This window comes from Protopterus annectens, chromosome 1.part0 (genome assembly GCF_019279795.1).
Source record: "Protopterus annectens isolate FY-2018-M chromosome 1.part0, PAN1.0, whole genome shotgun sequence".
NCBI classification, from domain to species: Eukaryota; Metazoa; Chordata; order Ceratodontiformes; family Protopteridae; genus Protopterus; species Protopterus annectens.
The window spans coordinates 1,848,753,304-1,848,778,545 of NC_056725.1; the positions used below are offsets into that span (position 1 = coordinate 1,848,753,304).

Here is a 25,242-nt window from a genome sequence, read left to right on the forward strand (position 1 = left end):
GCTCGTTTCCCACCTTTTCTAGCCAGTCCATAACCCAAGCTTTGCTTGTCTCAGGACTTTATTTTCTGTGCTCAGAGCAATCCAGACCTTGCTGTGGTAGTGGGAAGTCCTACTGCTTACTAGTGGGACTGGTGAGCATTGCACTGCCTATCTAACGCTAGAGGAGTGGTTTCCAGCTCTGAAATTGTAATTTTATTAGCCTTTTTGGGCTGATATCTATCCCTTTCAACTTTCTGGCTTACAAACTCATGTGTTTGCACATTTTTCACATAGTGCAGCACTGCAAGGCTACAGTTAAACTATTGCAGGTGCCAGAAAGTCTGCTGTTCAAATTTTCCCTTCAAACTAGCTAGTTTCTCAGTAGTAGCACTAAAATCTGAACCCCTGTGACTAGCACTTGCTCTAGAACCTGTTGGAAAGCACAAGGAAGCCTGAATCTGATTCAAGCACTCAGCTCTCCTTGTCAATAAGGAGAAATTAATTATAGGCTCTAAACAGCCTATAATTGCAGAGTACCTTACAAAGGTAAGAGAAAATAGCTCTTAAACTTTACAAGAAAGCACCAGGAAGCCTGAAACTGATTAAAGCACTCAGCTCTCCTTGTCAATAAGGAGAAATTAATCATAGGCACTAAACAGCCTATAATTGCAGAGTACCTTGCAAAGGTAAGAGAAAATAGCTCTTAAACTTTACAAAAAAGCACCTAAACAGGCATGTCCAAGAGTCAGCTTCTGGTGATTTCTCCTGTCCACCTGGTGAATCTGGGCATAATGGGGCAGTGTGGCAACTGCCTCAAGTACACAGACAATCCTCTCCTCCTACCACCCAACACTACAACCTGCGAGAGATGCACTTACATAGCCAAACTGGAAGCTAAGCTCTCTCCAGCCAAGATTGTGCTAGACAGTCAAGAGGAGAAGGTTAACACCTGCATCACACCTCAGGCAACTCATAGCCCTTCAAAACCCACATCATCAACATCCACACATAGCAACAGTAAACCCACATATGCGGAGGCCCTTAACATTAACCTGCCCAAGCAGCAAGGACTTCTGAAGCCGAAATACAAACAAACACCAATCACAACCAAAGTCACACATAGTGCACAACACCAGTGTGCCACCCAACAACAGCCCCTAAGGCAAGACAATGTACCCAGCACTTTAGGCATAGGTGACTCTATAGTCAGGCACACTGATGTCCCACTCACCAGGCTGAACAAGGAGAAAATTACAGTCAGCTGCCTGTCAGGTGCCAGGATCCACCACATAATGCATGCACTTAAGTCACTCCACAAGTACAAATATGACTCTGTCATTGTCCATGCTGGAGTGAATGACTTGAGACGTACCTCCCTGGACTACATGAAAAGAGACATGGAAGAGCTCTTGGATCATGTGACCCAGGCAGGTATGACCCTAGCCTTGAGTAGCATCCTGCCTTCGCCCAGAATGATACCACAGTATAAGGACAAAATGATTGACTTCAACAATTGGCTAAGCTTCTGGTGTCATTCAAAGGGGATCCAGTATTTGTCTGCCTGGGAAGATATGATCGACAAACCACGATGCTTTGCCAGAGATGGTCTGCACCTGTCATCCCTGTGATTCAGGTAACTGGCTAAAGCTCTTGCCACCCATGTAGTGCCTTTTTTAGGCAAGGTTCAAAGGATAAAACCACCACCGTAACAGATACAAGCATGCAAAATCTGAAGGTAATGCTACTCAATGCTAGAAGTCTAAACCTCAAAATGCACTCTCTCGAGGCACTCCTAAAAATGGAGAACATTAATATCTGTGCAGTAACTGAGACCTGATTCAATGCTCCAGAGAGCACCCCAGCAATACCAGGCTACAATTCTTACCACACTTTTCGGCCACAAAACCAAGACCGAAACACTAAAGGTGGAGGAGTGTCCATATTCACCAAGAATATTCACACCTCCAGGCTAGTTGCCCAACACAATGCATCTGAAATTCTCCAGGTGCAACTAACACTAGGTAAGACTGCAATCCAAATTGTAGCTTGTTACAGATCCCACACCATGCCCCAAGATTCTCACTACACCTTTCTAAACATACTGGAAAATATTAAGATACAACCAAACACCCTAATGCTGGGTGATTTCAACTACCCTGCAATTAATTGGGAAAACTACTTGGGTACCAACTCCTTTTCCCAACGGTTCTTGGAATTCATAAATTCCAATGCGCTGGATCAACTAATCCATTGTCCCACCAGGGGAGCCAATATCCTAGACCTGGTCATTACCAACATGGGAGATAGATGCTCCACACCACTGGTCACCCCCTCATTGGTCAGGTCTTGACCATAAGCAAATCACCTTTGACATCCACATCCCCACCCCACCCCCCAGTAAGGAAACCTCCTTAAAAAACTTCTCCAAACCCAACTTCATGCTTCTGAAGTCAGAAGTGACAAACTTCACAACATCCACGCAGACGGGATCTGGAAGTTCGACTACAAAATCCTGCACTAAGGCACTGTACGAGCACATCCACTCGTGCATGAATCGTGCCAACCCAAAAAGGAAGCCAATCTGGTGGTCCCCTTCTATAAACAAACTATACAACAGAAGGAAGAAACTGTTGCAGAAAAGAGGAAAATCCCAGGATGCAAAAAACTCCATCACCAGCCTCAGTAAGAAGTTGAGATCCCTCATAAAATCCTCAAAAGCTAGTTATGAAAATAAAATTGCCAAAGATTCCAAAGACAACCACAAGGCATTCTATAGTTATGTCAAGAATCTAAATGGCAATGCTCAGATGTGCTCTGAGCTACAACAAAATGGCATTAAATATACTGATCTCAAGGATATTGCCACTATCCTGGCAGATCGATTTAGTGCCAACTTCGCCCCCCTAAGGGCCCATCTCAATACCAAAAGATTGCCAAATTCCGATAATCACAGCCACACAGGTAGAAACCACACTCTCCAAAGCTAAGAATACAGCATCCCAGGCTGTGTACTACATGAACTACAAAATGAACTGGCACCTCACCTAAGTGTCATGTTTAATCATAGCCTCACCTCAGGCTTCATGCCCACTGAGTGGCGCACAGCTACAGTTATCCCGCTCCACAAGGGAGGATCCGCCTTGGATCCCGGGAACTACCGTCCCATCAGTCTGACAAGCCTGATCTGCAAAGGCATGGAATACATTATCATGGAACTTATAAACAAAGACATTGGCAACCTTCAAACACTGGACCCCACACAGTTTGGGTATGTGAAGGGCCGATCTTGTCTCCTGAATCTGTATGACTTCTTTGAATCAGTCTCCAGAGCTGTGGATGAGGGTAAGGTGGTCCACACAGCCTATCTGGACCTTGCCAAGGCTTTCAACACCATCCCCCACTCTGGAATCATAGATAAACTTACTAAGCTGGGCATAAATCCCTACATCACTCAATGGGTTGCCAACTGGCTTACTGACAGAACCCACACTGTAAAAGTAGACGACTCCAAATCCAGCTCCAGACAAGTGACAAGTGGTGTACCTCAGGGTTTAGTCCTGGGATCACTCTTGTTTGGCATCTACTTCTCTGAAGTACAGGCCAACACTAAGGGACTCTGGCTAACAAAGTTTGCAGATGACTGCAAACTGGGAGCCATTACTGAATCCCCAAATGATGTGGATATTCTACAAAAAGGCCTTACAAAAAGAGAGGCCTGGTGCCAGAGCCATGGGTTCAAGCTTAATGCCAAGAAATGTATAGTTATCCCCTTTGGAAAAAAACATGTACCCATGAATTACCACATAGGTGGCAGGATGCTAGACATCAAAAGTGTGATGAGAGACTTAGGGACACAGGTGGACAGTGGTCTCACTTTCGATAACCACATTGCCACAACAGTCAGGAAATCCTTCTATGTGGCACACCTCATCACTAAGGGCTTTTCATCCAGAAAAAAGGAGGTCATTGTCCCACTGTACTCTTCTCTCATTAGACCCTAAAGCAGATGCCATATGCTGACTGTCTAAAAAAAACTCCAGCTATACTCTGTGACCTATCGTCTACTCAGAGGCAATCTCTGCTTAACATACAAGGCCATGTCAAACCCTGAGCTGTTGGACATGCTCCACGTAAAAAAATCCCAATCCCTCAGAGCCACACACTCCAGGGATCTAAACCTTGTCATCACAATGAACAAAACATGCTGGAGGGATAGGTTCCTGACTCTGAGACTTCCCATACTCTGGAATAGACTGCCCATACATGTCAAGCAGAGTGCCTCATTGGCCCTCTTCAAAAGCAACCTTGATGACTGGATGGGAGATAGGAAATTCACCCCCAGGATCATGTCAGTCACCCTGCTAGACAGGGGCCCAGAGAAGTAAATATTGTGGGAAGAAATATCCAGGGAATTGTTGTGGCTAGGCTTGCATAGGCACTAGGGCCGATAGCCTAGTATCTACCTATGAACCTATGACTGCCTGTGTCCATAAGAGATAGGGGTACTACACCAAGAGTGAATTTATGGTTCCACATTCATTTACCCAGATTCTTTTTGGATAGACTGAGGATGGGCTTTGTTTTATGAAGATGGGAAGTTTATCCCATAAATGAGGTAGCATTTTGGATACAAATCTGTCTCTCCAGCAAGTTTTGTTAGAGTCACAAATAAGGTTCAGGTCCATGCAATGAGTGAAAAACTCTTGTATAAATTTTTTTTGCAAATATGTAACATTTTCATCAGGGCTGGATCATAGAATGCCTTGTAGGTCAGGCATAAGTCCCCTCTCAATAAACGTTATAAGACAGAGTAAAGGGATAGAGCCTTTAGTCGGTCTGCATAAGACACATCTCTTACGCTTTGTATTTTTTTAATAAGAAACCTCTGGGGCCATTCCAATTGATGTGAGTGCCTGGTTAGGTACATGCAAAAGGGAGCATTGTACTTGATTATGGGCCTGATGAGGGCCGAGTACAATGGCTCTATGACTTCCCTTGATCTTGATGCTGTGCCTTTACTTATAAATTGAACCACACAAAGGATTTCCTCACTAATGTAGTTACATGGTGGTTAAAGTTTAGTTTACTAACTATCTGTGTTACTAGGTTCCTCACCACTGGATCAACTTTTAGGATTGTGCTATCAGTATTATAATTTGTAGAGATATCTGATTTGCCAAAGGGTATGATTATGCATTCTTTAGCATTTCGTATCAAACCATGGTTTTGACAACAGTTGTTTGTCATTTTTAGGCCTATTTGTAGGATGTCAACAACTTTTGCGAGTTCAATGATTGCTCCCAGCTTGCAATCATCAGCAAACTTGGTGAGCCAGTGGCACCCATCATCGGCCTTCAATTCAGAGAAATCTATACCAAACAGGAGGGGTCGCAACACTGAGCAATGTGGGACACTGTTAGTAACAGGTTTCTTATCGGATGTGGATTCACCTATCCGGATAGCATGTGTCTTGTCAGTGAGTCAGTTAACTATCCATCTGATGATGTAGGGGTTTATGCCTAACTCAGTAAGTATTATCTGTAATCCTCGAATGGGGGATTGTGTCAAAAGCTTTGGCCAGGTCTCAATAAGTGGTGTGTACCATCTTACCCTCATCCATTACCCTGGTGACTTTCTCAAAGAAGTCCACCAGATTAAGCAGGCAAGACCTCCCTTTGACAAAGCCAAATTGGGTCCAGCCAGTTTTTGGAGAGTTCCTGTGTTGTTCATAGGTAGGTACTAGGCTATCTGCCCGAAGGCATTTATAAGCCTAGCCAGAATGTGTTGCTTTCACCACCCCCTTAGTTCCCTGTGCCTCTGTCCAGCAGAGCCATTGAAGTGATCCCTGAGGTAAACTTTCTGTTTCCCATCCACTCGTCAAGGTTTCTCTTGAAGAGGGTTAGCGAAGAGCTCTGCCTAATGTAGATTGGAATCTTGTTCCAGAGCATGGGAAGTCTCTGGGACAGGAATCTATCCCTCCAGCACATCCTATTTATTGTTGTGGTGAGGTTTAGATCCCTGGAGCGTGTGGCTCGAGGGGATATGGTTTTCTTTCGGTGGAGCATGTCCATCAATTCTGGGTTGGACATGGCCTTGTATGTCAGGCAAAGATCACCTCTGAGTAGGCGGTATGCAACTGAGTACAGCTGGAGTTTCTTCAGTTGAGCTGCATAGGGCATCTGCTTGAGGCCAGTGATCCTCTTGGTGAGGTGCTTCTGTGGTCTTTCCAGTTGTTGCAGGTGCCTTGTAAGGTACCTCCCAAATGGGGCATTGTACTCTATGATGGGTCTGATGAGTGATGCAGAGAGGGGCCCAATGACCTCTTTCAATTTGGATGCAAACCCTTTTGTGATTAGGTGGGCCAGATAGAAGGATTTTCTAACCACTATGGTAATGTGATTATCAAAGGAGAAGTTACTATCTACTTGGGTCCCCAGATCCCTTATTACACCTTCCGTATATAGGGGGGCTACCACCTATGTGGTAGTTTGTGGGTACTTTGTTTTTTCCAAAGGGGATGACTATGCACTTTTTGGCATTTACTTAAGGCCATGGTTTTGACACCAGGTATCTGTCTCAGTGAGACCCTTTTGGAGGATGTCTGTGTCAGCCGGAGAGTCAATTATAGCCCCTAGTTTGCAGTCATCTGCGAACTTGGTCAGCCATAGTCCTCCTGTGCTTGCCTGTACCTCTGAGAAGTATATTCCGAACAGGAGGGTTCCTAGGACTGAGCCCTGGGGAACACCACTTGTAACCGGTTTAGAGTAAGACCTAGCTCCTGCAACTCTTACCATGTGGGTTATGTCTGTGAGCCAGCTGGCAACCCATCTCGTGACTTAGGGGTTTATGTTCGGGCTGGTGAGCTTGTCTATAATACCTGAGTGGGAAATGGTGTCGAAGGCCTTTGCAAGGTCTAGGTCATCTATAGCCTTGGAAACTGTCTCAAAGAAGTCCACCAGGTTTTAGGAGGCATGATCTGCCCTTAACAAAGCTGAACTGGGTAGGGTCCAGTGTTTGGAGGTTTCCAATGTCTCTATTAATGAGATCCATGATAATGTGCTTCATAGCTTTGCAGACCATGCTAGTCAGGCTTATAGGGTGATAGTTCCTGGGGTCCATTCTGGCTCCACCTTTGTGGAGTGGAATAACCATTGCTGTGCACCACTCTGTGGGCACATAGCCTGTGGAGAGGCTGAGTTTAAACAGTGTGTTTAGGTGTTAGTTCATCTTTGAGCTCATGTAGGACGCAGCCTGGGACACCGTCCGGTCCCACTGATGCTGGGCTGTTTTAACCTGAGTGTCTGTGATTTCAGGGGCACTAAAGTGTTGCTGTTCACGATTAACTCGGCACATTGCTGAGCATTTCCCCCAAAGTTACGAACATAATTAAAAAAAAGTCTTATAGTTGCCTTTCACTTAGGAGGCTATCTTTGCCTCAGAGTTTGCTTTGACAGATTTGACCAGCTCTCTAATTTGTTTGTTTAGACTGGTAAGTGTCTTTTTGCACTGATTTGTCTGTTCCTTCTTGACTTTGGAGAGGATTTTTTTTCTTTTTCTTGAATAGCCTATTTATGCTAGGGGACCACCAGGGTGGTTTATTTTTGCCAGTAATCATAGGTTTGACTTGGATGTCGACTGCCTCCTCTACACAGCCATGAATGTGGTTGTACGGTGGATTTGCGTACAGCTTACAGTAAGCTTCAGTGTCACTCAGGTTTGGAGGTGCTTTGAAGATTAATAAGCTATCACTTAGCTTGAGGTAATTGGCTTTAGCAAAGTTCTTATATTTAGGTAAGAGATGTCTTCCATTCTCTGTGCAGAATTCTGACATATGTTTTTGCCTGTTGTGAAATCTTTCCAAGTTTATTTTTTCACAAGGACATTTACTGTGCCCTGTGGTTTGGTGATCACTTCATTGATAGCTGAAATGATGCATCACTTTTCTTATAAATTTAAATGATGCTTTACAATTGTGTTCAACATTTGTGATCAAAATGAGTTTATAATTAAATCTGTACTATTTGTTACAAGAAGGTTCTTTCTATGTTTTGTATAATCGTATGACGTAGGATAGTACTAGAATAATTCTACAGAGGTAAGTAATAATATCTTTATACTGTTGAAGAATTTAACTAGAATAGACTTATTTTGGTTGATGAAGCTTGCATGCTAGACTTTCTCTCCCCTTCTCTGGTGAAAACTGCATTTCGTAGATTTAAGGGCTTTCTGTCATGGAAGCTTTTTAGTGTTATCCATAAGGCATTTATTTCCTAAACAGGTAATGGCTTTTAAAATCTACTCCATGGACATATGTGTGTGTATGTACAGATATATATATATATATATATATATATATATATATATATATATATATATATATATATATATATATATATATATATACCATTTATATTCACATTAATTAAACATTATATGTTTTGTGATGTTTGAACTTACATCCTCTTTTATAAATTGTAAACACAGAAAGCCATCTACAGTAAGAAAATCCATCTGCAGTAACAAAACGAATGTCCAAGACAATACTGTAGACTAGGAAACAGACAAGCATGTATTTTATTCAAATCAACAAGCTTGAAAAAGTGTCTGTCTGGGCATGAAAGTGAATGCTAATTTGAGTAACGTACCTGTTTGCCTGTTTCCTGGTCTGCACAGTGTTGGATGTTTGTTTTATAAATTAATTTATTGTTGTAAAAGGTGTTAAACTAGGTTGGTGAATTTCATTCATATGATCTCTGTAAATAAGAACTGCACAATGGTTTATTTCTTATTATAAAGACATAAAAGAGCAATTCCTTGGTTATTGTCTAAGAGGTTTGTTAAAGGTACAAGTGGTAAATAATCACTTACAGCTGCTGATATATACATCAGAAATAAAGCTTGCCTCTCTTAAGATTAAAGGCGTCTTGTCACCATTGTTTCTTTCCTTGATGGAGCATTACATCACTTTTCCTGAAATAAAACAGAAACAAGTATCCTGCAGTAAATATTTCATTTCTCATCATCTGCTCATATGAAGTTACCATACAGAAAGTAGGATGAATGAAGGAAGAAATTACTCAAGACGTTGATGTTTTAGGTTTTACTGTACTGCAGACATGCTCACATTTGAGCAATATTCTTCCATATGCATCATGCATTTCTGCAACACAGCCTACAGCACATTAATATTTCCTTTGATGTTACTGATTAAGTGTTTTCTCATATAAGGCCCTGTGCGGGTTATTGTCACTATTACAGTGCCTCTGTACTTTTGCATTGTTGATCGACATCACATAACATGCAAATACTTAAGATTCCCAGTGGCTGAAACATTTCAGAACACTAGGTACTTAGCTCTTTTATACTGTTATGTAGCATAGAGTGTTATATCGTACAATGACTAAATCTAAATCTCTTGAAATGCCTTCAGTTGAGTTGTAACCTTAGACTGCATGTTATGCATTATATGAGTAGTTGCTAAAGTGGCAAAAATGCATCCTAATGTTTGCTACACTGTTACCTTACAGCTGCTGCTAATCGCTCTCGTATTTTAGACAACGTACTTACATTAATTGATGGGGGAACAGTGGAATTTGCAGCTAAGTTGAAAGGAAAATTGGAAAAGAAAGAACCAATAGATTCAGAGGTTTACTATGAGTGGGCCAAATCTTTGCAAGATGCACCAGTGTTAATTAAGCAGAAGGTATGTGCAAGCTTACTGTCTTAAGCATATTGCATTTGTCTTGCATATTTTAAAAATCATAGCATTTCTGAATAACCTGCAATGGGAATATACAAGCATGCTGAATGTGTTTGTAGAATTTATATGGTATTACCTTGTTACAAGATTACATCAGGAAACATTGGAAACTAACTAAACTCTAAAGTTAATACGTGAAAACAATCATTTTCCTCATAGACTAACCTGTATACCTTAGTATAGCAATTACTAATCTTTTTCCAGTTTCTGTTGATAATATTAATCAAGCATATTGAAAAACTAAGGATAGCAGTAACAATAAATGCTCTTACTTAAAATATTGTCATCTCTGTCGCTTGTCTCGTGTATTCAAATGAGACACTGGGGCACTGTGATGTGTTCAAGTTGTTTATTGTACATAAACACAGCAGGAGCTGTAACTGGAACATATGTTTAAGCTAACTGACTGATTAATTACTTCAAACATTTCACATGTACATCTCCATTCATGCCTGCATTCACTCTGGCTAACTATACAAAATGGCACTGATCTTGCATGTGCTCAGTAACGTATATGCACGTTCTGTCTAACTACAGTGACTGGCTAGGTCCGATACACACAATGATCGACATCTTCCCTCTTTGATTTGTTCAACATGCAATAGGAGAACAAAATATTTTATAAGCTAGATATCACATCAACATTTAACAACAAATAAATTCAAGTCCAAGTCACTGTGCATCTTGAAATGGGTTTGGAAATCCTATCCAATCTGGTAACATAAAAACTTTGACTGGGTTTAGCAAAAGAGACAGTCTCTGGGGATTATTTTACAATTGGAACTTTGGGGATTACATCAGGATTACTTGAAGAAAGTACACTGTCCTCTGGAATGTGAACAAGTGTAGAGTCGCTCTGGGAAATAGTCTCTGGCACAGGCAATCTGCTGTGTCACTGTTTCGGAGACTGGCAGTATGTGTCTTTGATTCCTTCTGAAATCAATTCCATCACATTGTACAATGTAGGATAATGATTCCTCACAAATATCTTTGACAATTCCCACTCGGTCATATCCTTTAGATGTTAGATGGCTCAAATTGGTTTGAAAGTGACCTTCTTCCTAACCTGACATCCAGCACCGTCATTATGAAATTGAAGAGACATTTTCCTGTCCGTAGTAGTCTGCACAAAGTTGCACCTGACAATGAGGCACACTTTACAAGTCAGTAGTTCAAGAATTTTTTCTGAGTTTTGGGACTTTGTCCATGTTACCAGTAGTCTGAGTATCTACAGCCCAATGGATCAGCTGAGCGTGCAGTTCAAAGTGCGAACTGTTTGTTGGAGAAATCCAAGAGAGATGGTACAGATGTTTTTCTTAACCTACTTAATCTCAGAAACATTCCTCGAGCTAATTTGCTTGATTCGCCTGCTCAGAGGTTGATGTCTAGACAGACTAGAACAACTCTTCCAGTCAGTAAACAATTATTGATTTCAAATGCAAAGAACAACAGAATGGTCAAGACTCAACTTTTAAAAAAACACCAGTCGCAAAAGTTGTACTACGATAAATCCAGCAAACCCTTAGACCATTAAGACAAGGATAGATCGTGACAATACTCACAAACAGGTCAGTGGCTATTCAAATGTACTTAAACTCATTTAAATGATTTTTCACTCACCAAATGTGTGGCAAAGCATTCAAAACGTTTGAACTAATTACTGAGATAAACAAAGTGTCCAAAATTGCAACATACTGATAAAAGTATTCAAAACAAATACAAAAGTGTTCAAAATAATTTCTGAAGTGTTAAAATGTATGAAAAGGCTATCCTGGATTCACTAATCTGCCATGTAGGACTAAACTAGTCCTGCATGTAAGCGGCAGTTTAAGACGAGGACGTTAGCATGCCATGCATAATAATGAAGGCGTGCCGCCGGAGCTCCAAATCCTACACTGAGCGTGGACAAGTTCAGGGGGCGTGTCTGAGAGCAGAGATCACAGAATAAACACACCCCTGCAAAGTAGAACAGAGGAAAGTATAAATAAATGAGCAAAACTGCTCATAGGTGTCCGCATATCTCCACCAACAGTCCCCATGTGTACAATAGCAACAGTACATTGAAATAAAATTAAGAAACCCTTGTATTTATTTTTTAAAAACCCTGAGTATAGCTAACTGTAGGTGCATAGGTTTGCCCATAGCTTAGCTAGAGTTAAAGCAGCTGAAAAGGCTGAAGAGGATAACAAGGAATATATATGCAAATGAAGCAGCAGAGCAATAGTGGAGTGATTAGAGCATCCACCTAAAGAGTAGGCATTCTCAGTTCGAGTCCCACTGCAGCACATATCATTTTCCATGTGAAAACTGTATATGAACATATATTTACATCTTTTTGCCGTATAACCTACATAATAACATTTAAATGTGAACTGGAGTACTGCATGAAATGCACATGTGAAGTGTCAGTGTCATAATGAATAAGGCACTAGTAAGCAGGTTTAAGCACAAATAAGCAGTAGTAAGCGTGTCTAAGTGCATTTGCACAGGGGTAAGCATTGCCTACACAGATTAAGCAAATTAGAAGCTAACTGAGTATAAGAAACTGTATCCGGAGGTTAGCAGTGCTTACCGTAGTGCAAACCCGTGCATACCCACTTACAACTGCTTTAAAGTGCCTTAATCACTCTGTATCCAACGGGCCATGTTTTGCCCAGCAACAAAATAAACTGCATCTGCAAGGCTCAAATTCAGAACCCTGTACACTATAGTCACAGTAGTTAACCACCAAGCCATCATAGCAATAGATATGCATGAGGTATCAGCAAACTAAGTCTCACCACAGGAAAATCAAACCAAACATGTGAACTGCATCTATGTATAGTGTGATGTTGGATAACCTGCCACAGAACATAAATATGCTTACTGGAGTACTGCAGTAAGCATAGATTGGAGGTGTTATTGTATACAGTGTATGTACATATGCATCATGGATACTAGACACATATATAACCTGTAATGAAGAATAAATCATTGCAAATGGCAAACATAGTGCTAATTAACCATTAAGCAATGCTAACTGCAGCACAGCTCATGTTAGTAAGTGTAAGCAATGTGTAGGTGAGCCAATTCAATCTGCCTAGTGGTATATCTCTTTAAGCAGTGCCAACTGCTATATGTTTATTGTCACCACAATAAACAGGACATGCTGGAGGGATAGATTCCTGTCCCAGAGACTTCCCATACTCTGGAACAGACTACCCATCTATGTCAAGCAAAGTTCTTCATTAGCACTCTTCAAGAAAAATCTTGATGAGTGGATGGGAAATAGGAAATACACCCCGGGGATCACTTCAGTGTTTCTGCTCGACAGTGGCACAGGAAAATAACTTTCTTGGGTGGCGTAAGCCAGGGAACCTTGTTGGCTAGGCTTACATAGGCCCTCAGGCTGATAGCCTAGTACTTATCTATGAACCTATGAACCTCATGTAAGCAGGTCTGCTCATAGCTTAGCCTTTTCAAAACTGGCTAATCACGGGGAAGTGCAGGAAATATCTGTATTTAAACCCCACAACCAGGAATACAGCCAATAACTGGTGGCAGCTTCCTACTGCAAGCAGAATGGCTGGTGTGGGTAAAGGCACTCGATTTAGAGTGCAGCACTGGGGCACCCAGGAGTCAAAAATCATGGTATTTCTCCTGGTAAAACACCATGATCAGAGACTACTGCAGGGCCAGTACCAGGGCTCGGAGTATAAAACAGAGGACTGGAACAGTCTTGCCCATGACCTCACCAGTGCCACAGGTATCCCTTGGACTGGTGAGAAGGTCAGGCATCACCATGCTGACCTTAAGCGATGGGGAGGGGATGTACTGGAACAGTGGATCCAGGAGTCTCAGCAGATGCCGAATGCCCCAGGACTGAGTAAGTACTCATTCTACTAAGTAGTAAATAATTGCCTAGCTTGTGTATACTATGGATAGGTATGGCTAAATATCACTGCAATTCTCTGCCAGCTGCAGATGAGCAGGCTGTGAACCAGCAAGCCCATGATGCTAGACTACAACGGCTGCATCGTGAGGCAGGTTAGTAATCAGTCTGCATGTACTGTCATAACAAATAAATATAAGAGCCTTAGAAAGTGTTGTACCAGTAGAAATAAATGTGTAATAGTCTGTGAATAAAGGTTTAACCCCTGGAGTGCTTCTGTTTACTCTTTTCTCATATGTTGGCGATCTGTTCCATACTATAAATAGCAATGTTGTATCTTAAGCAGTGTCACCCACACTGTGGTATGCAGATAAAATGGGCATGAAGTCCTGCATAACAATGTTGGAACTGCCAAGAGGTCAGTTATATTGTACAAGTTAGGGAGACTTAGATAGAAAACACTTGAAAGCTTTACATCAGTTCCCTGATAGCACAGTGTACTGTGATGTTAGCTATAATAGTTTGTCACACACAGCAGGGGTCTGAATCCTGGGAGTGCTACTAGGTTTTATGCATAATCATACCCCACAACTGTACAGATTGTGATACAATGTCCAGATAGAAAGCTGTATGCATACTTACACCCAGCAACAGTACAGAATTTGCTAGAATGTTCAAAATGTAAGTTGTATGCATATTCATACCCCACAACTGTTCCAGTCTGGCCAGCATGTCCAGATTAATGGCCCATATCACCAGCTGGGTACCCTGTTCCCCTGAAAATCCAGTCTGATGTTCCAAGAAATCTAGGCAACTGTCAATGACATATAACTGATATTCAAACATGTACATAGTCAGAGAATGTATATGGAAACAAACCTGTCATTCTAGCACCTCACCCAAGTGTATGTCAGCAATACTCAGCATATGTTGCATTAACACCTGCAGCCTGTCACATCTGTATGTAAGATGCAGGTCACGTATATAGTAACTTATAAACATACCAGTGTACAATATAAGGTCATTGTTTAGTGTAATAATACATGTAAGGGAAAGACCACTGCAGTGAATAAGAATGTTGTGTAAACTACAAGGATATATTAGTTGTTAATTGAAGTCTCTCTCTCGCACCCCTACCATATGTGCATAATAACCCAATGATACTCCTCAACTGGTATGTGTACACGTCACACTTTTGTTGGGACATATGTCCTAATAGTGTATAAATATTCACATTTGTTTCTATGCATGTGCTATGTGAAAATACACCCATATTGGTGGCCTGTTGCCATCAATGAAACCTGCATGCACCTGTAATGGTCACTGTTGTTCCATATATGCATGTGTTCTGCTTGCACTGCAACTGTGTTAAATCTGGTGTGTTGGGTTAATGGGAATACCTATGCATGCTGTTATAACTAATCCTGAATGCTGTTTACTGTTACTAACCCATAGATGTCAATAAACCTGTGACAACACAGCTCATATGGGAAGCCCGGTCCCAGCGGACCCACCAGTTCCACCTCAGCTGGCCATGGCACCGCACACCAGCACATCTGGGGCCCAGCCTGGGACCTCCTCCTCTGTGGGCCCTGTGCCATCTTTGGGTGGAACCCCTGCAGGGGGATGGGGCTCACCCCCCCCCCTCGGAACGGGTGCGGAGGGGAACCTGTCTCCTGTCAACAGGTCTGTGCCATGGTGCGTAAGGAGCTTGATCTGGAGTATTGAGTGCAGCTATGCCAGCTTGAGGGCCGAGTGGTGCTATTAGAGGGTGAGCCTGCCCCTCCTACACAGCCCCCAGCACAGCCACCTTCAGGGCCATGAAGGTGTAGTGGTGATTGCCCATGGGTGGGGACCTCAGTCCCACTGTTTCCAGGTGGGGGCTCATGGGCTTGCGACTTCCAAACACCCCCCCGTCCAAGGTGTTTGCCCCCCACATGTGTCATATACTGGCCCTGTATGCATCTTGTGTGTCATGTCTGTTAACCTACCCAACCTACCTCCCCAAATATATCTACTACCTCTCCCCAACATCCCACTCTCACCTGAAAAAAAAAGGGCAATCTGGTCTCACAAAAAAGTCATGCCCCACACATAGCTGTCCATTTCACACACGTGTCGACTGGACACATGTAATCTGGTCTCATTGGCATCACAATGAATATATGTCATCCTCACCCCTCCCCCAGGAGTTTGAGCATCCAAATCTACCTGTAAATATAGTGTATATGCACAGCTGTTGCTGTAGAAGAAATGGGCAGCTATGGACCTTTCCTATACCCTTCCTGCACATGCCTAGCTATGTTCCCTACTGTCTTTCCCTCTTTGTGTCCCGTTTTTCACCACTGTCCTATCAACCCCTTTTTCTTTTCTTTTAAAGGAATTAGTGCAGGGGTAATTGGCAGTAGGCACTGTTAAGCAGCAGTATGCACGGAGGTAAGCTATGCCTACACTGGTTGAGGAATTTAAAGCTAACTGACTGTAAGGAAACATAAGCGGTGGTTGGCAGTGGTTACCATTGTGCAAACTCGCGCAAACCGGCTTACAAATGCAAATCCGCTTACAACACCTTAAAAGTGCCTTAATCACTCTGTAGCCAACATCCCTTGTTCTGCCCAGCAACAAAATAAACTGCCTCTCTAAGGCTCAAACCGAGGACTCTGCACTCTATACACAAAGTGATTTACCATTAAACCATAGCAGATATACATAACCTGATGTTTTTACAAACATATCATGCAGCACAATCAGTCAACAGTACAGGAAATGTATTATTATCACACCACATAACCTGTTAATGCAAGAAGTCTGGACAAAGTATGCCACACTCTGGGTACAAATAGGGATATATGTCAACTAATGCTCTGATACACTTAAGATGTTGCTAGTTACACAGTTATATGTATTAGTACATATATGTTGAAGGAGATGAAGTCTGAAATACAAAAGTGTTGCCACTATTACTGACTTCAATACTGCAATCATCCATGACAATTGCCAAGTGAATGAGGAACAGGCCAACATATGAGCCGAACATGCATGGACATATGGACAGATATATATCTGTAAATGTAGACAGACAGCTATATGTAGATATATATTAATGTATGACTCACAAATAATCATATAACATCAATTGTATATAGATACAACACATATGTTTATATGTATGTATATATGTGTGTATATATACATATACATATATATATATATATATATATATATATATATATATATATATATATATATACACACACACACATGTATATATATCTATATATATATATATATATATATATATATATATATATATATACATACACGCATATATATATACATATATATATATATATATACAGATGTATATATCTATAGATACATATATATAAATATAGCCATATGAGATATATGTAGGTACATACACATATACACACACAAAGGGTATCAGTAGCCAGACATATGTAGAAGTAGTGTGGAAGTACTGGGTGCAAAGTATATCCCTCAACCACAAGCCCTTCAACTGCCACCTGTGTAATGTGTAATGTGGCAACCATTCCCACCAATGAGAATACTGACATTAAACATATACCCACCCACAATTCAAAGGACATGACACGACACACAGGTATGCATGCACAGATAACCTTTATTCCTGTACTATACAATAATGTATGCCAGTACTGACACGACATAAGGTTTGAAATATGTAATCAGTCATGAATGCAAGGCCCACACAAAGCAGTAGATGCAAGCAATGTGTATATATACCATAATATGCTGTCCAGGCCAAGGCTTTCAATTAGTACGACAGTAGAAACAGGTTTTGCCTTCAGGATACATAACAATCAACAATTACAGATGTAGTTCAGTGGTCTCCAGTTACACCCTGTAGTCAAGACCTAGGGGGAAAAGTAGCACTTGTGTTAATGTCACAGTATCTTGTACATAACATTGCTTAACCTAACATCATACTATCACACTGATTGACCCTTGTCTTAACAGTTATATCCCTGAAAACGTGCCATAGCCTAGGTTACTGACATAGACCCCCCCCCCCATAAAAGGCTGTACAAGGGCAAGGAACACTGTGTACCACACACTTACCTCTGGAATGTACAAGGGCACATATATATTCTCCAGCTGTTGCCCCTATATATATATATATATACATATATATATATATATATATATATATATATATATATATATATATATATATATATAGACCTGACCCAACAGTTGGTGTGGGAGTCCATGACATGACTGGGATGATAGCAGTAATGCTAGCAGTAAATAATGATAGGCCATTACCTAACAACCCTTCCTGTATCACTGCAGGACAAAAACTGGCATATATGTGGAGGACAGAGGCAGGATCATAGGGCCGTATTTGCATTATTGCTGTTACACACCCTGGAAATTGCTGTTGTTACAGGACTTGTTGCAGCATACCCTTATGCAGGGATACGACATTGAAATACAAATGGATGTAGCCATGTACTGATAGCCCTCAACAGACAGACTGCCACAGGTATATCGGGGACAATACCTGTGTGGTGCACAGACAAAACCTAACAGACAATCCCCCTGTTATCAAATGGATAGGCCCACAGTTGAGAGCTATGCAGACAGACAACATTCCATGAAAAAGTACCATGTACACAAAAACCCTGTAAGAACAGCAATATACATTTCACACAATGACACTACTCACGCTGTCAGTAGTTCTGTAACCTTCCCTAAATGTGGATGTGCCCTATGTCTGCAGGTTCTGCTGTAAGAGGTATTGCTACCTGCTGTCTGTAACACTGATGTCCACACACAGGAAGGATGTCATCCATACTGTAAAGGTGAAGAGACAACGCCCACAGAAGGCAGCACTTTATAGTACAGGGCTGCCATGACAGTGGTTATCTGAAGTACTACACAGCAGGCTGCATGCAATCAACAACTGGTGGACACTGACTGGTGCAGAGGCCACCACCTGATCATGTGCAATACCAACAAAAACATGCTGCAATCTATTCATACCAGCTCATTCACTCTACTGGAGAGAGAGAGAGAGAGAGAGAGAGAGAAACCTTCAAGAAGCTTCACAAAGCTCGAGGTTGTGTTACAGCAGAAACAACATAACAGGTAGGTGAAACATATGCATTTACTGGCATGTAGTATATGAAATAGAATAATAGGATGTACACTGTGAAAGGGTGTATATGTGCCATCAGTACTTGTTCCTGTAGTGATGTTGTGCTCAACAAATGCACTGGACAGTAGTGTCAGTCCCTGTGGTCAGTGGGACATACCTGGCAAATGTGCAGACCAGCAGTGAATGGCAAAGATGTGACCCGTGATATCTGAGTTCTGTAAATTACTGTGGCCAACGGCTGGTGGGGGCATTAATACTGCCATGATAGACACATGGGTGAGAGGCCACACCAGTTGCAGGACAGTCATGTTAAAGTGTAGCATAGCATGCCCAACTGCCATAGCAGTATGATATGCTTATCTAATGTTTGTCACCATATACAGCCCCCTAAAATTAGTCTGTGTTCACATATGACACCTGTCTGTGTTGCAGAAAGGCCAAACAGTTCAGCTGTGAAGTAAAGAGGGTACATGACTGTGGTCCAGATGGTCATATGCACCCCACATACAGATACATATATGTGTGATACATATTCACAGCTGTGTATGTGTACAGAACCTTAGACAGTTATACATTCATATAGGTATATAAACAACACAAATTGATATCTACACATATTTGCACATATGTATATATACATACATATATATATATATATATATATATATATATATATATATATATATATATATGTATACAGGGGTCTATATTACATTGACGAACGCTTAAATGTTCGAATCTCTAAAGGTTGAAATGCTTACACCCTTTAGTTTTTTTTGTTTTACTTTTATTTTTTTTTTAATTTTTAAAGGTATTCGAACGCTTAAATGTTCGATCTCTAAAGGTCGACCTTTAGAGATTTTAACTTTTAAGCATTCGTTTGTCTAATATAGAACCATATACAGATATATATATATATATATATATATATGTGTGTGTGTGTGTGTGTGTGTGTGTGTGTGTGTGTGTGTGTGTGTGTGTGTGTGTATGTCTATATATATATATATATATATATATATATATATATATATATATATATACATAAATATATATATATATATATATATATATATATACATATATATATATATATATATATATATATAAATATATATATTTATACATGTCAATACATTTCCCCTGCCATGGCATGTGTGAGAGAACTTCACACATCAATACACAACATACCTACACACCAGTACATGGCTGCAAGATGGAGTGTGAAGTGAGGTGTGTAACCCATGTTGGGAACACATTGCAATTGTATGAGATGGTGAGATATATATGTTGGTGAAGGGTATTAGGCACATATTGGTATGTAGGTCTGGTTGGGTGACAAACAAGACAGCATATAGGGCTGGTATATGACACATGTGGTGGTTAAACACTGTGGACGGGTAGTTACATTTGGAATGTGGAGGCCATTGAGCCCCCACATGGGAACAAAGGGAACATTGTGCCCACCCATGGACAGTCACAACAGCGTCTACATGGACATAAGGATGCCTGGGCTGTGTCCTGGGCAGGAGGGACATGCATGTCAAACCTTGTGTATGTGTACTGCATGCCTCCAGGTGATGTAGCACATACCCCATGTCTCTGTGGAGCTCCCTATGCACAATACCGGTGACCTAACTGGGTGACAGACACATGTCTGTGTGTGCTCCATGGGGGGGGCACCATCCCCTGAGGTGGTTCCGCATGAAGGTAGTGATGGAGCAGTAGATAATGAGGTTCCATGGTGGGCCATGGATGTGATGTGGACTGGTAACGTGCACATTAGGTTGGAGTGGTGTTCCTGCTGGCAAATAACCCCTACACATACTGGTGTGTAACTGTCATGGAACATATGTGGGCTGTAATAGTCCACACAATCTCAGAACATGTCCAACAGCATGCATAGATATCCCCAATACCACAGACTGGCAGATGTGTAGCAATTACATAGCAGACCTATAACATGTATATGTGGAAACATAGTGGCAGTGACAATGGCATGCAGGTGAAATACCCTGTAATAGCCCTGCAACTCTAGTGTCCCCACAGGGAGCATGTCTATAACCACATAGCAGAAAGTGTTGTACAATAGAATATATGGCCCAATGGTACACATACCAAACACATACCACTAGCGTAGTGTGAACATTATGTTGGAACTGATATGGTGGCGGGAGACTGATATGTGCATTGTATTATGGTAAACTTGACATGAGTTGCTCAGACATATTTCCATCATTATGTCTTTCAGATAGTATGGCACACCTGAGGAACCCCACATACAGTGCCACTGAGGAGGTGATTATCATCACCAGAATCATCCTCAACTATCAGCTGTTGTTTTCACGGACAAGCCAGGACCAGCAGGAGAGAACAGTTATGTGGACTGATGTGGTCCGCAGGGTGAATGAGATGGGGATGCACAGCCAGACTTATGACCAGGTCTGGCACCATTGTAGTGATCTGCTCCGGCAAGTACATCATTCCGCTGACATGCTGGGTAACCACCTTGCAACAGGGGGGGGCCATAACATCCATCCCCCCTCACCAGAGTGGAGGAGCTGCTCATCAGCCTGGTAGCACCTGCCCACCCGCAAGAGCTCCAGATTTATACAGTCATGGAGGTAGGTGCTACTCACACACTACACATTGAGCATGCAGGTAAGGTTCCAAGGCATATCAGTAGACTACTGTAGTGTATGCATCTGTACGGGTAGACCATACACGCATGAGATGTGAGGTATGTTGCTGTGTAGTACAGATAAACAGTAATGCATAAACTGTAGTACTGTGGACTTCAGCTGTTGTTGTACTATAATATTGCAGCCACCCTGTAGTAATGCCACAGCTGTGGCCACTGACATCAACTCTATCCCATCTCAGTGTAGGTACCTCTGAGATACCAACAAGGCAGAGGCCGGATGCCAGTGAGTATGGTTTAAGGTTATGCTTGGCAATTCACTGTGTATGTCATAGCTAACGTGTAGGCCATGTACACATCTAACATACCTACCCATAATGTATGCTGTACATGTGCAATGACCCAGCACACACCTCACTAATGGGATTACCAGCCTCAAACACGTGCAATACACAGTCTATCTCAGACAACTGTGGCTACACTCCAGTGCACCTTGCTCAGGCTCAGCTGACATCTGCCCAACATACACAGCCATGTCATAAACAGAGCAGTTGAACATGCTACATATAATGACATCCCACTCCCTCTGCTAACACACGCTCCCGGGTCCACAACCTAATCAACACATTACACAGAACATACTGGAGGGATAGGGCCCTGTCCTGGGGAATCCCCACACTCTGGAACAGACTACCCATACATGTCAGGCAATGCTACTCATTGGCCCTCTTTACAGAAACACTTGGCAATTGGATGGGGAATGAGGAATACACTACTAGCATGTCTGTGCCACAGCCTGACAGGGGCACAGGGGAATAACATTAGTGGGTAGTGGATGGCTGGGAACCCCTGTGGCTAGGTTTATGTAGGCCCCAGGACCAATAGACCAGTTCTCACCTATGAACCTATGTGTACCACAGGTAATATCAGCCAGGGCCCATTCATGGTCAATAATGGTCTCTACACTCACCATAACATTGTGTCTGTGGTTGGTCTAATGGTAGTCTACCACACATACATGCACCACTGATGATGACATATGTGAATGTGAAGCACATGCTAAACAAGTGTCCACATGTGATCCAGGAACACACAGAGGCTGTGAGCAGCAGCAGAAACACAACTGACACACAGAGGCACATCCTGCAATGGTGTGTACACCCGTGAGGTATGGTGCACAGTACATGCCAGGGTGCTGAACAGATGCACAGCAATCCTGTGGACATGAGTGCAGTGAGTTCCAGGGGGAGGGCCATCACCTACAAACAGAAGCCATGCTTCACAGCCATGCATAATGTTGGTAACAGGGATTGACTATAGTTGCACTGCATGCTGTTGAGCCCCACATGTCCTGCATGCTGACATGTGTGTAATTACAGGTATGTGTGCGGTACTGTACTGCACAATCACCTGCTATTGTGTGTGTTATGGGGTTGCAGGAGCTGTCTGTAGGTGCTGTCTGGTGGAGTGTATGGGTTGCCATGTATGTCGACTGCATGTGTGTATGTCTGTGTGTGTGTGTATGTCTGTGTGTGTGGCCATGTCTGCATGTGTGTGTGTGTGTGTGTGTGTGTGTGTGTGTGTGTGCATGTATGTACTGTTTAGCAGTGTTGTACAGGTTTTACAGTCTGTTCCCTGTTTTCCCCTCACAGGTGGCGAGGTGGGGCTGGGTCCCCCCCTGCAGGGAATCTGATATCACTGATATAGACAGTGACCATGAAGATAGGTGTGTTGAGGCACAGGAAGGGTTGTCAGGGGCTGCCACTCAGCCACCAATTGACAACCCACACGTATCCCCACCATCCACGCACACAGTCACACTGCCTCTACACACCTCATCACTGTTGGCCCAAGCTGAGCGACAGCCTATGGTTGGCATTGGCCAGAACAGTGTGGTATCTATGGCACATATGTCAGGACACAGCAGCCATAGCCAGATGTCTGGTGGGGTATCACATAGGCAGATGTGTAGGAGTGCTCGTAGGAGCATTGCTGGTCATCATGCCCCTAGCAGACGTGCCACATGTATATCAACCACACGCATGTTCCAGACTGTCATGGAGGCACACGCACGAATGGAACAGTACACCAGGCATGGTCTAAGGGAGAAGAGGGCTCATCACACCTCTGTAACTGACAGCATCCATGACCTAGCAGGTGCCATTCATAATTACACCGAGGTCATGGATAGATGGTGGGGTGAGACATTGGAACTCATCCACAATGTCATAACCATGCATCAGGACAGGTCGGGATGCTTGTAATGGCCACATGGACATATGCCAGCAACACCAGTAGCTGGAGGTTGCCATGGACGTCCAACCAGTCACAGCTGCTCCCGTAGTGGCAGTACCAGCCCCGGCACTGTGGGGGGGGCTGTCCACAGACCATCATAGCAGACCACATGCACATGGCCTTGGCCAGTCCCAGGAGGGACTTGGATCCAGTGGATGTCTGTCAAACTCTGGGGACAGTACTCGGTCTGGCTCTGTACCTGATACTGTCTGTAGCACCCCTGCCAGGCACAGGTCCCATGTTCGTGGCTGAAGATGGTGAACTGCAAACCCTGCCAGGTACAGTCTGCAGCTGTCCCACAATTCCCTGTATAGGGCAGTCACATGAAGGAACTGTGTGCATGCAGACACACACACATAAACAATGAACCTAGGGCAACCACATACCTGCACTCACAACATTACCACTGGCCCATAACAATACTCACCCCCCCCCACACACACACACACACACATGTTGTCAATTGTATGGCTCAGCCTAGGCCTCTGGCAAACCAACAACATACCCTGTGCATATGATGATACCTGTGCCACTCCCTGACATCTGTAACATCGATGCAGGGACAGGCTAACATGGTTCTGATGCACAAGGTGACTGTACAACAGTGTAGCAATGGAATGATGCATAGCATGGTGTCAGCAGTAAAGTGAAATGCTATTATCTTGGAAGGTGTAGCTGTGCAGCCATGATGCATCATAGCTGTAATTAACAATGTTGTATTGTTGTCACCAGCATCTGTTCTGTTTGTGTTGTGTTTGTCCATGTACCACATGGCTGATGGGTGTAGTGGTGACAACAGGCCTTCTACAGTAGACACCAGTAAGTGTAGTGGGTGGTACACTGAGATGGGATAGAGATGATGTCAGTGGCCAGAGCTGTGGCATTACTACAGGGTGACTGCAATATTACAGTACAACAACAGCTGAAGTACACAGTGCCTTTAGTTTGGATGCAGTACCGGTACAGGACTGTACACATGGAAGTATGTCCTCATGCAGGTAACACATCTGTTGCACTTGTAATCCAATCATGACAGGATAGGCACAACCACACAGTGCTATATATGCAGTCTGCAATGTGGATAACATTGAACATGCTAACAGCAGGGTGTATGTCCCTCTCCCCACCCTACTTTGATCCTCACCTAAGTAACATGTGTGTGCCAATGCACTACGCTCAGGAGGGCATGAGGTGTTCAACTACTGTGAATGGTGTAAACAACTAACAACCTGATTACATACACTGTACAGTATTACAGACAGCTATGTGGGGGGATAGATGCAACAGTAACTGCAATAATGGCAGTCGTGTCCACAACAGCCACACCCAGTGAGTTATAGAAACCCCAGTAGTGCTGTACACCTCAACAGTGTGAAGGAGGGCACTGACACATCTATCTGTTAAGGACTGTATGTCCACGGGATGGCACCAGTGGTATGCTGGCATATGCCAAGCAGTCCTGGTGGAAACATATTCTGTGAATGGGGGTAGATCCCGTAACAACTACACACATTCCTACAAGCGGGGTGGTGTACAAAAGCCTGATATGATCT

The 25,242-nt window shown here is 42.7% G+C and overlaps 1 protein-coding gene across 1 annotated transcript in view; it reads left to right on the forward strand.

Moving 5' to 3' along the window:
* The window catches only part of C9 (complement C9), an 802,110-nt gene that overhangs the window by 548,228 nt on the left and 228,640 nt on the right, over positions 1-25,242 (forward strand). Inside the window, exon 9 of the mRNA XM_044069841.1 lies at positions 9,507-9,682. Within this exon, the coding sequence (XP_043925776.1) occupies positions 9,507-9,682 (176 nt within the window). The remainder of the gene's footprint in view (positions 1-9,506; positions 9,683-25,242) is intronic.